At 37.0% G+C, this 18,206-nt stretch overlaps 1 protein-coding gene across 1 annotated transcript in view; it reads right to left on the bottom strand.

The window, feature by feature from the left end:
• skic3 (SKI3 subunit of superkiller complex) overlaps positions 1 to 18,206 on the bottom strand; it is a 228,287-nt gene that overhangs the window by 86,194 nt on the left and 123,887 nt on the right. The window contains exons 18-21 of the mRNA XM_028804761.2: positions 17,543 to 17,645; positions 16,086 to 16,268; positions 6,033 to 6,177; positions 3,516 to 3,594 (exon numbers count right to left, since the gene is read on the bottom strand). Of these exons, the coding sequence (XP_028660594.2) occupies positions 3,516 to 3,594; positions 6,033 to 6,177; positions 16,086 to 16,268; positions 17,543 to 17,645 (510 nt within the window). The remainder of the gene's footprint in view (positions 1 to 3,515; positions 3,595 to 6,032; positions 6,178 to 16,085; positions 16,269 to 17,542; positions 17,646 to 18,206) is intronic.

Below are 18,206 nucleotides of genomic sequence, written 5' to 3'. Positions count from 1 at the left end.
ATATCAGTGAAGTCACCGACTGGTTTCAGTGCTTCGTAAACAGCTTTCAAGACGTTAATGTCCTGCCAGGTCAGGGACAGGCTGCTCCTTCTGTCATCAGACAGGACGTGTCTGATCGCTTGGGCCTGCTCGAGGATGCGCTCCACCATTGCCAGTTTGGAGCCCCAGCGAGTTGCGCAGTCCTGCCGACGGATGGATGGATGAATTAATTAATGAATGATGAATAAACGATTAAATGAATGAATAGGCCTAAATAAACAAATGAATGAATAAATAGGCATAAACAAACGAATGAATGAATAAATAGGCATAAATAAACAAATGAATGAATAAATAGGCCTAAATAAACGAATGAATGCATAAATAAAGTCCATTAATGTATATTATTCCATTTGGTCAAATTTGCATGCACATTTATTTTAGGCTAAATAAGTCCCTTATGCGCATCAAGCCTGCATTTATTTGATAAAAAATACTGGTAAAAATTACAATTTAAAAAATGGTTTTCTATTTTAATATAGCCTACTTTTCAATATAATTTATTTATGTGATGCAAAGCATATATATATATATATATATATATATATATATATATGCCCCTTTTTTTATATTTGAGCCCCTGCCCCATAACGCTTTATGCTTACCGTTATGAGACTATGTTTTGGGAGTCCCAAGTCCACTTGCTTCTTGTGGAGTTCATGCTTACGTTGCCAGCTGTGTGAAAAGGCACCGACAATATTACGGCATAGTCTGAGGGCGGGCTCGGTTTTTTGCCTCTGGTCATGCAATCCATTTGTGACAGCCAAGTTTAGATTGTGACCAAAGCAGTATAGCCACGGCCAATGCAGGGACCTGATTGCGGCATGAATGTTGGCAGCATTGTCAGTGGTTATGGCTGAAAGTTTTTTCTCGTCAAGTTGCCATTCCTGAAGTGCAGCTCTGAGCGCAGCAGCAAGATTGTCCGCTGTATGACTCTCAGGAAAATGCGTAGTTTGGAGGCATTTGGATTCAAGTTTCCAGTCAGGTGTAATAGTATGGACAGTCAGAGACATATATGGTGTCATGTTAACTGACGACCACATGTCAGTTGTTAAGGAATAACTGTCTGCCGCTGACAGCAGCACTTGAACATTGTCTCTAACTTTACTATATAAATGTGGGATGGCTGTTTGTGAGAAATATTTCCGTCCAGGCAGCTCGTACTGGGCATCTAGGACCTTTACCATGTCCATAAAGGGCTTTTTTTCCCACTGTGTGGAAAGAGACCATTTCCTTCGCCAAATATTTTGTCACTGCATCAGTACAGGTTTTCCAACGGACACCTTCCCTTTTGTACTTTGTTGCTTTCCCGAAGGCCCCCATTATCGTCGGCTGCGTACTGGCGGTGGACCTAAATGTTGTTGGTCCTGCATCGGGAGGCGCTGAAACTGTTGCACTGAGTGAACTCGGGTCCATCCTCGCAGCAGTGAGTGGATGGTGGTTTCGTATATGCGACCTTAGGTTTGAGGTATTTCCATCTCTCGCCGTCACCTTTTTGTTGCACAATTTGCAAATTGCCTCGTCCGTATTTACCGCCTCTCCCTTCTCGTTCGGTCGAAACCCGAAATACTGCCAAACTGCAGAAGTTGTGTTCTTTTTCGAGACCAGGTCACTTGGTGCGCGACTCGCCATCTTTCCCCACCTCTCTCTTTCTCCTCCACGCTGTCACGTGATGACAACCACGCATACGCATTTTTAGGCATTAAATAAATTATATTTAATATTTAATCCTTGTCTCCCATATAAGTGCATTGTTTTTATGACGGTATAATGGCATTGAAACTGATACCATTGCTATTTTTAGATCCCGCGGGATACCATATTACCGTATTACCGCCCAAGCCTAGTCTGCAGTGTACCACGGTGCATACTAATCCCCCCCCCCACCCCCCCCAAAGGGTTCTGACACACAAACGCTGGCGAAGCTGCCTTCTTCGTATCTCACCGTCACTTGAAATCAGCAGTTCTTAGCATTGCACCACGCAAGCTGTCGTATCAACCACCAACTGTAACTTGCTTTCTTTATTCTTCGGTTATAGTCTTGAATAAAAGTGCACTTTTATTTATGTAAAAACAGCGGTGTCAGATGGGATTGTATGGATTGATTCTGAATGCGACTGCGAGAATGAAAAGTGAATTAAAAAAAAAAAAAAAAAAAAATAACCTTTACCAGTATCATAAGTTACACCGGCTGTTACAGACTGAAATCAAATTTATGTTGTTATTCTAAAATTGTAAGAATAAGAGCAGTTCACTTCTCGAAGTGGAGCCGTGCGGGATCGAACTCACCACCCTCTGATTCCCAGTCAGAAGCTGATACCATTATGCCACCGTGGCGGTTGTAGTAAGAGTGTCAATGTGGCATGCTAACGCGGCTTTTTTTTTTTTGTGCAGTTATATTTTTGAATAAAAGCGCACGTGTTCTCTTATTTGTACCTTTTGTGAAAGTGTTTCTTTGATATATGGACTTCAGGCTTCATACGTTATATAGTTTATGCCTACATTTTGTCATTTACTATTAGAATATGAAAAACGTTTCTCTTTTAAAAATGTGTTTGCACAGACTACTATAGAAACGGAACACAAATGAAATTTTGTATTCCAAATAACACTATATTATTTCCACTCTAAAACTCCACTTCAATCCCAGATAATCAAATCAAGGCAAGGCATGAGCTAGGAGAAATTCGTTCTAAGTCGGTGGGGGGATGGAATAGCTGGCTGCTAGTAGCTTGTGTTTATCAGCACATTTAGATGACAAAGGACTCTGGCGGAGAGGTGCAAACGGATTTAAGACGCGATTTAAGGTGGGATGGATTTACGAGTTTTTTCGTAGGCTCTGGTAATTCTAGTGTTAAGGAGGTTCTGCCTGACCCGGAAGTACTTTCTGGTCTATCATGAAAGAAGCCACCCTGCTTTACCCAGGTGAGTAGGAGTTGGGAGGGGAAGAGGACAATGCTTGCTTGGGTAGGAATACAGCAGAAAAAGGAAGAAGAGAAAAGAGGAGAAAATTTTTGGGTGATTGAAAAGCCTGTAATAATGTATCTGGTTAAATAAAAATATGTCATTTGAACCTGGGTCTTATTCAGAAATACTATACTAAAAACAAGGCATTTCCTTGGTTTAATGGTATAAACCCATATTGACTAGTACCATTTAGAGATTTATAGAACTTTGAATTAAAATATAAGGGTTTAATTCAAGTGTGAACAGGTGGGTAGAAGTCACGTACTGTATCCTATATACGTAAATGTGCAGATGCAACTTATTGAAAGAAACAGCGGGAATAGATGTTGAATTGCTAATCCAGCTTATTAATTGAAATTTATACAGTCTCTATGATCAAGAAAAGTTGTTCACCTTAGGAGCCATCTTGTATTTCTAGTAATTCATCTCCGGAACGTAATGATGATCTGGCAGAGTTGAACTATATTCATTTTAATGGTTTTTGTTCTTTATATATTAAATTTGATTACCTTTACACATGGCAATCACCCCAAGTGCATTCCAGTAATAGTGGTTTCCACTGTCCAGCATCACAGATTTTTTGAGGCACTGTTGATTAAAAATAGATAAATGTAACAGTTCTCATTTTACTGAAAAGCTTTATTTCATTAGCCAGACTAACTGCAATGCCATATACTATAAGTAAAAGTATAGAACCAATTTCGGCAACTTTAACTGTTACAACCAAGTAAATACATTTTTGAACAATGTAACTTTCAGTTGTTTACATATTGTATTTGGCATTCTTGTTTCTAAAGAAAAATAAGAGTTCTCACATTAAAAAAAGGTTAAACTAAAATAATAATAATAATAAAAATATACAAATCTAAAATAATAATATACAACTTTTGAAACGCCTTTCTAATGGTCATGTTGCATTATAAAACAATCAGCCGAGAAGAACAAAAATCTAAAATAACATTACTTTGTAAGCATTTCTTAAGATTCAACAATGAAAACATAAATAAAGACATAAATCATGATAATACAGCATACACTGTCTGAGAGGAAATAAATATTCAAGTAATATACAAGGAACTGCCCATCTATTAGTTTGGAGGGATACATTTCTACCATTTTGGTTGAATAGAAGTGAAAGTCATATCATTCATTGAACAGAGGTTAAAGTAAAGTGAGGAACTGGATGTTTTTACCAATATGAAGGATGTAAATTGTTGCACATTAGCATTCATTTTAGGAAGGGTATCTGGAAACACTGAGTTACATCAATACTGCATGAACAGAAAAGGTTGTTAACATGTGTTATAGTTAATAATTAAGCACAGTAATCTATAAGAACATTTGTACTTCTGTCAGTTGTTGCTCACTGATGAGTGCAAATTATATGATTAAAACAAGCTGGGGTGGGCAATACAATAAAAAAATTATATCATGATACAATTAAAAATGATAACGGTTATGGTATATATCATGGTGTAATAATGAATAATGATTCAAATGATACTGTCATTGTACAGGTATAACGAAATGTAATTATTGCATACCCTTTGGGGTCAGAGTGCAGGGTCAGTTAATGTACAGTGGCCCTTGAGCAATTACAGGTTAAGGGTCTTGCTCAAGGGCCCAACAGAGCAGAATCCCTTCTGGCAGTAAAAGGATTCAAACCAGCAACCTCCCAGATACTGGAGTAAAAAGCTAGTGAAATTTGTGTCTGTTGCCCTAAACAAATCACTATTTACTCTGACTGAAGCAGTTCTCGTCCATGCTGTGTTCTGAAGTGTTGCTGATCTCATCAAGTAATAAATTAAAACTACAGACCGCATGAGGTAATATAGCAAGTTCAAGATCTTTGGATTAAGCAGATAAATTACATATTTGTCTACAATTACACAGATTAATGTTGTTAAGGCAGGTTATTTGTTGAGAACTGTTATTTTTTTATTATTATTATTAATAGAAAGGAATACAGTTATTATTTCCGTATGCATTTATGAAATGACTGCTGAGACTGTAGCACAAAATGAAGTGAGCGAGTTGGAGAAAATAAACAGTGGGACAGAGAGGAAAGTGAATAATGTAAAAGAACTAAAGACCATGCTGAAAAAGTTATTTAAGTCTTTAACTGTATTACAAGTTATGCAGAATATTGCTCTTTTCAAAATCAGGAATGGTAAGACAGACAGGAGACAGCAAAAGGTCTTCAACCATTGAAACCATAAATACAGTATATGGCACAAACAATTACTCTCAAACACTCTGATATAACATGCATTATTAGCTGTATTTAAAGAAGATCTTTAAGCTCTTTTATAATCAGAAACTGTCTGAGCATACACAATCAGTACAGTTTTCTGTCACTGCCTCTCAAGTATCAGCAAGATGCTTGTATTGATAACATGGTAGAGTTAATCCTTTAAGGAAGACATAAAAAGATAATTCTCTACAAGGGTGACAAGAACTTTAGATATTAATGAACTATTCAAAAATGATGGAGAATTACAAGTTTATTCATTTTGCCAGGAACTCAGATGAACACAGGTTGAATATGCAAATTCAACAAGAGTACCAAGGAAGTAGGTTCCCTTGAAGCATCAACACTACATGATCCACCACAATATGAATATAAAGTAGACAAATTAAGGCTTTTTTTTAACTTACCTAATTATCAAAATTTAGGCAGTCAAACTTTACAAACGGCACAGTATGTTAAATGCTGGGACCAATATCTTATGTGTTTCATTAAATGGACACCACAATTTAAGAAAGATAACAGTTGTCTATATTTATAATGCAGTGTTTTGCAAAATACAACAAGCAGTTTTGAATGTGATATTTACTTTAAATAGGCAAAAAGAATGTTTACTACACAAAAATGCAAAGTTAAAATCTCTAATTCTAGTTTTAATGCACACAAATATGTAACTCTTAAAATGTTAATAAAGATCTAGAGCCAAAAATACTTATATTACAACAACCACCACAACATAACTGATAAGTAATAAAAATTATTACTCAAACAAACATACCTGCAAAGATTTCTCTAGTATCTCATTGATACCATTTTCACCCAAGTTTATAAATACACACTGTGCTTGACGGTAGTAGTTTATTCCAAGGTCACACCATATATTGGCAGACTCTGGTAAAAGCTTTAATGCTCGGCCATAGAATCTGTGCACAGAAAAAGTGAAAGGGGTACAAAATAAGAGAATGATACAGTAAATTTATGATTGACAATTAGGTATAGTTCTGGAAAGACAAAAATGACCTTAATGAAAATAAAGGGTACTAGCCAACCCGCGGCGTAACATACGCCGCATAATTATTTATTGATGGGTGAACACTTCCTGAACGACACAGTTGTCCAAATGGGGTGGGTCTGAGGGTACGACTGTGAGTGAATGAAAAGATGGAACTCTGGAGAGAGCAACATGCAATTGTCTGTGACTGAAAACTGGTTTTGGCAGATACAGCCATATCGTTTTGAAAGTTTGTCCCTGTGCCTTATTAATTGTCATTGCAAAGGCCAATCTAACAGGAAATTGTCTGCATGTAAAAGTAAAAGGCAAATTTGAATCTGATGGGGTCAGGGATATCCGGGGAATAAGGACAGTTTGTGAGGTAGGAGCTGCGATAGTTTTACACTCCAGAACATTGCGGTGAATGCTGGTAACAGTCAGTCTAGTGCCATCACAGAGACTTCTTGCTGGCATGAGGTTTCTGAGAAGTATGACGACTGAACCTATTTTAATTTTGAGTTTATGCGGAGGCATGCCAGTGGGAGTAAGACTGTTAAGAAATTCTTCGGAGAATGAAACTTGATCTGTGGGATCGTCTGTGATGATGGAGGCAACGCTGGTGAAAGTTACTTCGTCGGTAGGGATAAGTTTCAGTACTTGTTCATTAAGGTGTAGCGAGTCTTCATTGGTGACGCTTAATATAGCTCGCGTACTGAGATGTTCCGGAGTCACAGTTGAGAAGTCGATGTCTCCATATAGTTGTTGAACGGGATCATAAATAAAAGGAAAACAATGTGAAGGTAATGGACGTGGGAGGAGTGTTAGAGTTGGTGGGCGGGGCTCTGTCGTGCGTGCCATGGTCGGCTGCTTAGTGAATTGATGGCGGGTGGGGCTCTGTCTTGCGTGCGTCTTACTTGCCATGGACTTAGTGAATTATATATATAGATTTTATTATAATAAAATTAAATCAACATATTCATTCTGACTTTACTGTTGAAAGTAACAGATTGGAATTGTATACCATGAAACTTTGTAAAGACCATCATTAAGAATTAGAGAACACCTCCTGGCACCAAAAAGAAATTGCCAAGATCAGGAGGGCTCAACAAAATTCATGACTAGACAAGGAGAAAGTGCCTCAGGGAAGCTATAAAGATGCCAACAGCAACCTTAATGAAATTTCAGTAATTTAGGTCAACAGCTGGGCACACTCTGCCTACTGCAGCCATATTACTTTCAAACATGCACTAGTGATCACGTAGTTAATATTAAAAACACATGGCAGGTGCTCTTAACATTAATACATGCAATAAAAGAAAGAAACTCTTTAACAAAGTACATTGATAGTAAAAATTACATCCACTTTCACCTAGATAGTTTTATAGATTCGGATATCACTAATAAAAATCATACATTTCCTCCCATGATTCTAAATTTACACAAATCTAAAATCATATATTGGATATAGCTTATATATAGATTAATTCCATTTATAAAATATTAAGTGTTATTTTAACACTATAAAAGGTAATTTACACTGGAAATTTTACTGATTTGTTACTATGCAGAATGCCAAGATACTCAAACCTAAACACAACCTGACACTCCAGAACCTGACATTAACTGTTCAACAATTTAATGGTCGGGTGGCAATTTGGCGTTAAAGAGAACACCATGCCACCACTGATTCCACCATGAGTTCCTCTTTATAGTATATCCATATTACTAACCGAGAATGCTAAACCGGATGGACGCAGGGACATCCGGCCATGGGCCGTAGCCGCAAAAAGACGTACTGCGCAGGCGCCCCGAGAAATGAGGGGCCGCGAGAGGCGGATGAGGGGCCGCGAGAGGCGGACAAGACCACAGAAAAAAGGAGTCAAAGAAATGAGGCGCCAAGAGCACAGAAAAAAGGAAAAAGCACAGAAAAAAGTAGTCAAAAGCAGGCGCCGCACACGAAACTAGCACACAAAAAAAAAGAAGACGCTCGCGCACAACAGCAAGGCACCCCCCCCCCCCCCCCCCCCCAGAGGCACCGGACGGGACACACACCAAGAGGGGGATTTAACAAGCCCCTGGAACACAAAAAAAAAGAACACAAAAGCACCCCACACACCCTACAAGCAACGGACGGGACACACACAAAGAGGGGGATTCAACAAGCCCCTGGAACACAAAAAGAAAGAAGACGCTCACACAACAAAAATCATCACCCCCCCCCCCCCCCCACATCAATAAGAAGTGACACCCAAAGCCACATATCTAAAGGAAACGTCCATATTACACATATGTCATCTCAACACCTTCACACTAGGCAGCATAGGTGGATCTCCTTACAATAAAGCACTATTAACCGTTCAACTGCAGAAAAGGCTCCATATTAACAGTGAGTGCGATCCTCCTTATTACTTATCCATATTTCGCACGCTGAGGAACAAACAAGACATGAATACACGGTCACGGGTACAAAACGATTCGGATCGGATAACGGGACCCAAACACACGAACACGAATGAAACAAGAAAATACACGGCGGCGCATACAACGCGCAAAGGAAACTCCGGGAGAAAAAATGTCTCGGATCAAAAAACGCAAAGCTCAAGTGACCCCGTTACAGAGACGTGCCCAAATGGACAGACACAATGAACGTAGACGCATACAGCGCGCGTCTCAAAGTGCTACATCGAAACAAGCACGATTTCAAAAGAAAGAGCTCGCGTCTCAGACATACAAAAAAGGGAGCGAAGAAACAGAATAAATGAACGCAGACGTGTACAACGCGCATATGACCTGCCACAAAACAAGCAAGCAAGACTCCAAAAGCAGAGAACTCAACTGACCGACATACAAAAGTAAAAAATAGCGCGTCACAAATAATGGACATGCAACAACGCGGCACTCAAACGCCACAAGCAAAACATGCCTGTCGCGGACATCAACGCCAGACACCTGCTAAACGCTTACGCCAGTTGGCTGACAACGCCTTCAATAATGAGTCCACTATTGAGGAAAATTCATTGGGATTAATGAATGTCATTTGCAATCATTGTCATTCACTTAACTTCCCAGAAGAAACAACTGGCAATACAAAAAATGAATTTACACGTTGTTGTCAAAAGGGGCAGATTAGACTGCCTCCTTTACATTCATATCCTGAATATCTACAGAAGCTTCTAACTAACGATGTGCCTGAAAGTAAAAACTTTATGAACTGCATTATATCCTACAATAGTTCATTTGCTTTTACATCTACCGGAGTACATATCAGGCCACCAAAAGGCAATGGCCCATACTGCTTTCGCATATGTGATTAACACAACGCACTATATTATGTCCAAAAAATATTAATGTTAATCACATTAATAACCAGGTCATTTCATTACTTCCTGGAGAGACACGGCTCTTTCTAAGCTCTGACAAAGTTGACTCTTATGACGACAATGAACATCTGAATTTCCCCTTAGAATATTTGAACATTATTAATCCGGACGGATGACCACAACACAACCTTACCCTTAAAAACGGAACAATAATCATGCTATTAAGAAACCTTAACACTAAACAGGGTTTATGCAATGGTACACGTTTAGTCGTCAACACCATGACACACAATTTTATTCAAGCAACAGTTCTTACAGAATCACATGCTAAAAATACTGTTCTCATTCCTAGAATTGACCTTACGAGTTCTGACCTAGAATTACCTTTTACATTGAAACGCCGACAGTTCCCCATTAAACCTGCATTTGCCATGACCATCAACAAATCACAAGGACAAACCATGGACAAGGTTGGCATCTACCTCTCTGAACCCGTTTTTGGACATGGACAACTTTAGGTTGCCTTCTCACGTGTTCGATGTTCATCTGACGTTAAAGTTAAAGTTATAAATGATCCATGCCAAGGAAGACTCATTCAAAGACAAGACACCATCTTTACTACTAATGTTGTATACAAAGAAATATTCCAATAAAACATTACTCTATGCCAAACACTCTACTTTTTATTTATATAGGCATCATCCAAACCTACACACTATTCTATTTCTAATTCATACATCTCACTCTTTGTCATGCCCCAACGCCAGGGGTTGGCGAGCGAAGCAAGCAGGGGGCGGAGCCCCCTAGTAGTATTCTAGAGCGGAGGTTCCCAAACTCGGTCTTCGGGACCCACTGTGGCTCCGGGTTTTTGTTCCAACCAGATTCATAATCAGTGATAACACCTGATAACACTGATCAAATTTAATTAGCTGTTATTTTTATTCTCGTATTCTACATTCAGAAAAGCACAGCAGCATGTTTTTTACATTTATTAGACATTTAGAAATATTTCTGCTTTTGCTATAGATTTACATGCTTAACTCTTTTTTGTTAATTTCATTATATTATGCCCTTTCTCTGTGCAGTTTTCTCCCTTTGTTGTATCTTATTAGTGACAATTAAAAATGAGCAGAGCAGACACCTAGGCAAACAACACTGAATAATCAAAGGCTGCATCTACTTTAGCATCAGACCCACTAATTAGTAAATAATGGATTAATTAAACAATTAGAACACCTGAAAAAGTAGAACGAAAATCAAGATGAAAATATTGTTAAAAAACACATTCCCATATAACTGCTTGACAAATTTTAATTTTTTTTTTTTTTTAAACAGACTTAGTTTTCTAATTTCTATATTGTTCCCAAAACACAGAACGTGGGAAATAACAGTTCACTTAATTAGACCAGGAGTCCAATTAAAAATAGAAGCTGGTTGAAACAAAAACCTGTAGCCACAGTGTGTCCCCAGGACTGAGTTTGGAAAGCACTGTTGTAGAGAAATGTTTTAAGCTGTTTACCAACTAAAGCTGGATCATGCAACAGGACAACTATCCTAAGCTTGCCAGAGAATCTACAATTAGTAGCTAAAAAAGACAATAATTTAGGTTTCGGAATCACTCCGTTAAACTCCACACTGCAACCCTATACTTAACCATGCTGCTGGAGTTGGATCTACAAGCTAATGAATTTTTATGTATAATGTATAATACATGTATATAAATACATATATAATATATTTATATAATTTAAAAACTCGATGATTACTAGCGTAATGATTGTTAGTATGTTCTGATAGATAAAACCTCAGAATTAAAAGAGGATTCTGACGTTGAGAATCTGAAGATTCAGCAGAATTTAATCTGCTACTTACTGTTCTTTTCAGCATGTAAATAAGACATTGCAGGACAGGTTGGGCAGCCAGATGGCTAACCTAGGTCATTACAACAGCTATTCTATCTTTAATAAATTACTGTGATCCCCATGACATCTATTTTTCCAGAAATGCAGTTAACAGGAGTTTTTGTTTTTCCTCTTCTCTGTCATTAACTTGTCATATCAACTCTAATGGTTACCACCATTTAATTTTGTTGTGATTTCTCTGCTTATCACTGAGGTCCATTCATTCTTAATGCATGTTTAATTTTTCTTCTAAAATGTATTTATGTATATAAATGTACTATGATTTAATAATGTTCCATTAATGCTAGATAGTTATAAATATGTATAAGCCCCCTAACCTGTATAAAAACTTTTTTTTTTGTACTTCACACTATATATTTATCTCTCCAATAACTTTACATGATGACCGCCACTTTTGTGGCTGCACACAGACAGCCAGCAGCTGGCTTTTAATGTTTTCTTCTCCACTTTAACATGTTTAATGTGTACTCATTAAAAGGTTTACTTCAATACAAAAGAGTATGGTACTAAATTCAGAGTAACAGGTCTTAAATAGAACATTCAGTTAGAATATATAAGTAGTACTATAGCCATTATAAATGTAGTGAAACGTCAAGCAAAATGACACCTTTTATTGACTAACTAAAAATGTCCATGTGTGCCATGGAGCACTTGGAAAAATAATTGTTTGCCTAAGAAACCCGCATGGCCAATTTGCAGAAAATTATTCACTGAATGAGTTTTCTGGCAAACACAGCATACTGTATTCACTGAGAAAAAATGTTATGGTGAATTTTGCCAATCAACACTGTTTATGAACACGTATTTAGAAAACTATATGCATGTAACAGATATGCAAGCAGCAAAATGTGATGATGCTGGACTGTAAGACTCTTCCTATAATTGTAATATATACAGTTCAAGTTTAACAGTACAAAAATTAAAAATCTACTACTGGTTGTTCACCTGACAAAACCTAAGAAATTTTAACCCCCTGCTAAATAAGGCAAAGTTCATGTTTTCATGTTTGAGCAATAGTCCTACAAATGCTACATTGTGAATGAAGCTGCTTTCTGACATGGGCATATAAAAACCATCTACCCTTAATGAAAACATTTGCTAATGCCACTATATTCACTGTTGAAACGTCATCTACAGTCCAACTGCAGAGAACAGGCCATTCAGCTCAACAAAGCTTGCCAGTCCTATACACTTAATTATTAAAAAAACAAACATAAAGTCTAGTTTTGAAATTCCCTAATGTCTTACTGTCTACCATGCCACTTGGTAGCTTATTCCAAGAGTTTGTGGTTTTCTGTGTAAAGTAAAACTTCCTAATGTTTGTGTGAAATTTACCCATAACAAGTTTCCAACTGTGTCTCTGTGTTCTTGATAAACTCACTTTAAAATAACAGTCTCAATCCACTGTACTACTTCTTATCTTCTTTTGCTTAAACTGAAAAGGTTCAGGTCCTTTCACCTTTCTTCAAAATTCATTCCCTGCAGCCCTGGAATGAGCCTGGTCACTCTTCTAGTGCTGCTATGTCTTTCTCGTATCCTGGAGACGAAAACTGCATACAGTACTCCAGATGAAGCCTAACCAGTGCATAATAATAACCACTGCATCATAATCTCCATGGACTTGTACTTCACACATCGTGCTATAAAACCTAACATTTTGTTTGCCTTCTTAACACTGTCTGGAAGTTGATAGTGTAGAGTCCACTACAACTCCCAGATCCTTCTCATAAGGTGTACTCTCGATTTTCAGAGCTCCCATTGTGTATTGAAACCTAACATTTTTACTTCCTATGTGTAATACATTTACTGACAATAAATGTCATCTGCCACAAATCTGCCCAAGCCTGTAACGATTTAACGGATTCCACATTATCTGCAATCCACCTACCTTGGTATCATCTGCAAACTTAACCAGCTTGTTACTTATATTCCTATCTAAATCATTTATATTAATTAAAAACAGCAGTGGCCCTAGCACTGACCCCTGTGCAACACCACTCTTAACATCAGTCAATTTTGATAAGGTTCCCCACACCATCACCCTCTGCTTCCTGTGTCTGAGCCAATTCTGCACCCATCTATAAACATCACCCTGAACATCCACTTTGTTTAGTTTGATGCCCAATCTCTTATGTGGCACCTTATCAAATGCATTCTGAAAGTCAAGATAAATAATATCAAATGCACCACTTTGATCATATCCTTTTGCTGCTTTCTCAAAAAATTCCAGTATGTTAGTAAAATACAACCCCCTTCTTCTGAACCAATGCTGACTATTCTGAAGAACTCCCATATTTGCCATGTGCTGCTCAATCTTATCCTTAATAATTCCTTCCACTAATTTTCCTATAGTGCATGTTAAACTTACTGGCTTATAGTTGCTTGGATCTGCCTGGTCAGCCTTTTTATATAATGAGATACTATTTGCTATTTTCCAGTCCTTTGGAATCTCACCAGTGCACAGTGACGTCCTAAAAATGTGTGTCAAGGGTTTATATATGTACTCGTTAGCCTCCTTAAGAACTCAAGGGTAAATATTATCTGGTCCTGGTTATTTAATCTGAGCAGTACTTCTCCTTCAACAATTTCTGAATGACTCAGAACCTCCTAAGTAGTCCCATTTACTGCTGGGAGGTTTATCCACTTCATTTGTGAAGACTCCAGAAAAAAAAGTTACTTCAATAAAACTGTGCCCCAAAGCATACAATGGACATGGATAACCGTATATTTAATATATGTTCTCATAATGGACTACTAAGCCTACTTGCCTTTTCAATCAACACTCCATATTTGTGGCTTTTACTCTGTAAAATTTCTATGGGCATCTTAATTTAACTGGTCAATGTCTGTTATCCTGCGATATAGTGCAAATCAAACCAGCTGCTCTTTTTAATTAGTTTCTGTCCTTTCCCTTAAAGCTTCTGTCTTCTATTCTTTTTATTCCAATTCATGTATACAGTACTAATCAAATCTTGAGATTCTAGTTATAAATCAGGAGGTCACATATATAAAAGTCTCATTATGTACTATTCTTAATGTGTTTGAATTTCATGTACAGTAATCCCTCCTCCATCGTGGGGGTTGCGTTCCAGACCCCCCCGCGAAAGGTGAAAATCCGCGAAGTAGAAACCATATGTTTATATGGTTATTTTTATATTGTCATGCTTGGGTCACAGATTTGCACAGAAACACAGGAGGATGTAGAGAGACAGGAACGTTATTCAAACACTGCAAACAAACATTTGTCTCTTTTTCAAAAGTTTAAACTGTGCTCCATGACAAGACAGAGATGACAGTTCCGTCTCACAATTAAAAGAATGCAAACATATCTTCCTCTTCAAAGGAGTGCGCGTCAGGAGCAGAGACTGTCATAAAGACAGAGGAAAGCAAACAAATCAATAGGGCTGTTTGGCTTTTAAGTATGCGAAGCACAGCGGCACAAAGCAGTTACAATGAAGGCAGCAGCTCACACCCCCTCCGTCAGGAGCAGAGAGAGAGACAGAGAAAAACAAACAATCAAAAATCAATACGTGCCCTTCGAGCTTTTAAGTATGCGAAGCACCAGTGCAGCATGTTGCTTCACGAAGCAGCTGAACAGAAGGTAGCAACGTGAAGATAATCTTTCAGCATTTTTAGACGAGCGTCCGTATCGTCTAGGTGTGCGAACAGCCCCCCTGCTCAATCCCCCTACGTCAGGATCAGAGAAAGTCAGCGCAAGAGACAGAGAAAAGTAAGTTGGGTAGCTTCTCAGCCATCTGCCAATAGCGTCCCTTGTATGAAATCAACTGGGCAAACCAATTGAGGAAGCATGTACCAGAAATTAAAAGACCCATTGTCCGCAGAAATCCGTGAACCAGCAAAAAATCCACGATATATATTTAAATATGCTTACATATAAAATCCGCGATAGAGTGAAGCCGCGAAAGGCGAAGCACGATATAGTGAGGGATTACTGTATACCGTTCCCAATGCAGCGAGACACGCATCAGGAGGCTGTAAACAATAATAAGAGCTAAATTGCTCTGTTTATTGTGCTAAAGGTTCAAACTAAGGTGATTATCTTAAGAGCACTTGCCAGTGTTTTGTAAAGTGCATTGCTGTCAACTGTTTCATAAAGGCTCTGCATTAAATATGGATTTAAATCAATAAACACAGTCTACACTGAAACAGCTTTACTTGTTTTGTTACACTTTAAATTACTGTCATTTCAATAACTGATTTAAAGTCACCAAACCTAAATGAATTGAAAAATAATAAAAGGCAGAGAACTGAACTGAAGAACTGATCTGATTTTATAGAAAATGTTTAGTAATTGTATTTCTATTTACTTCTTGGATCAATCAAGCTGATTGACTAAAACATTTCTTTTTAGAAATAATACAAAGAATATCTCATATGGTCCATACATTTTGACAATACATGCAAATATGAAACCAGTTCAATAACATAAAATTACAGTCAATACATGAAGATATTGATTAACACAAGACAGTCACTACAAAACATTATTGACAATATTTCAATATTAGTATTTGTAGGTTAATTTGTAATTTATTTATTCATTTTTTCAGAAAATCTTAACATTTATTAGAGCTCACCTTCCTCCCATTTTCAATATTTGAATTTTGTTCAAATTTTGAACTTGTTTGTTTGAATTTGAAGTATTTGGAAGTGGGGGCATTTTAAGGTTGCCTCTTGTTGGAGAGACAACATGAATTTGGGTACAAATATCACCAAGGAGTTTCCAAAGACATGAAAGGTCTGGACGATGTTGAACAGCTCTGAAAAAAAAACACACACTGAACTATTAGTTACAAAAGTGTAAACTATTAACAACAATTAAAAAATTTCTTTAAAAAAAAATAAAAAAATAATTTGTAAAATTACATCACTATGGGAAAAAGATTGAACTTTTCTGTAAAGATATACCAGGACTAGTATAGCATAATGAAGAGAATGTTTAATCAAGAAGTAACTGAATCTGCCAGCACGTGCATTAAGCAATGCGTGAGTATCAGCAAGAGCAAAATACACTAAATATATGTATACATTTTTGCACTTACAAGACTGATAAAAGAAAGGCTTCCACTTACTACATATATTACCACCAAACCATTTTTAAATTATGAAGCACTAGGGAAAAATATGAAACATTTTCACCCATTAGTCTAATTTCAACAGATGGACTGGCATGTCATCAAAAGGTGGTGTCTGCATTATTTATGTTGCTACCACTATAGGCTCTAGGCTCCATGTAACTTTGTGCGGGAAGAAAAAAACAATCAGGATTTAGATGGATGGAGGCCTTTTAATATGACTGAGTCACTGAAACTTGTAAGTTGCTAGAGACTGATTATAAAGCAACAGACAAAAATAAATTAAACTGGAATGGAGTGACAATCCTTTCCAGGAAGGATGCAAGTGTATACTAAGAATATTTTAATTTTTGACAGTACTGGAAAGTCAACATATTAATCATAACCTATAAAAATATTAAAGTCTGGCAGGATTTTGTTTGGCAACTGGCGAGAAAGGCATTGCAAATTTATAACTGTATATCTCTCTCAATCTGACATAACACTGCAATTTGATCAGGAAAAATTCACTGAAAAAAAAAAAGCAAAATCATAACTGTTACCTTAGTAATTATGTACAATGCCAGAAGTAACCCAACAATATGGCCGTGGCAGTCGAAATTCACAGGCAAATACTTTCAAAACAGAATGTTACGTTTTAACATACACTATATGATTACTTGATGTATGGTGGGAAAATAATTCCATCTTAAAATAATTTACAGTTGTTAATGTATATTGGCACCTGCATCTGTAAGCCCTGGCATGTTAAAAAATTACTTTCGAAGAATATTTCCTTTCTCATGCAAACTCAAACAGGGTTCTTACTGTTAATTAATTATTTGCTTAAGCAACCAGCACTTACAGCGTACAGAAAAAAGATTCTGCAATTTATTTAAACTGACGTTATGTCAACAAAAATGTATTCTGAAATTCTGGATGGGATAACACACAAATGTCTTACATATTTCAGTACCAACCTAGAAATGTACTGCATGGCTTTTTCCAGATAGCATACAGCCCTTCCATCCAGGTAGTCTTTAAGAGCACTTTGTGCCATGGACAGGTAACATTCACCCAGACCTAAAAATAAAAAAATGCATTAACAATATTATTAATAATAACAATATACAGTATATTTAACTACTTCAACTAATGGTACTAAAATACGCATATTTGTTCTAACAATCAGCTTAGTTAAATAAAAATTATTTAAAAATCAGAGAAGCAGATTCTCAAAATATACTTCATTTATAATTTAATAACATAAACTAACTCAGCAATTAACATTTTATTCATTAGGAATACTTTATATTTAGGTTTACACATTTTCTTTGTGTCTACATGTTTTCCTCTACAAGTTCTCCAGATTTCCTTCAACATTACAAAGATATTCATACATAGTAAGGTTAATTGGTTACTTTCAACTGGCCCCTATATAAATAAATGTGGGTGTATGCCTGAGTGAATACCCATACCAAGTTGCAAGTTTTCTGGACAGTCAATCATAAGGGTTCAAACTTCAGAAGTAACTAAAATTAAACAAATGAAAACCTACTTCAAAACAATGTTTCATATGTAAAACCGTTATGCAAACCACATATTTGTAGTTGTCACCAGTTAACATTAAGGCTATAATATTAA

The sequence above is a fragment of the Erpetoichthys calabaricus genome, chromosome 7, assembly GCF_900747795.2.
Source record: "Erpetoichthys calabaricus chromosome 7, fErpCal1.3, whole genome shotgun sequence".
NCBI classification, from domain to species: domain Eukaryota; kingdom Metazoa; phylum Chordata; class Cladistia; order Polypteriformes; family Polypteridae; genus Erpetoichthys; species Erpetoichthys calabaricus.
Note: the sequence above shows the minus strand (reverse complement) of the source record. Positions and strands in the feature narration are given on the sequence as shown.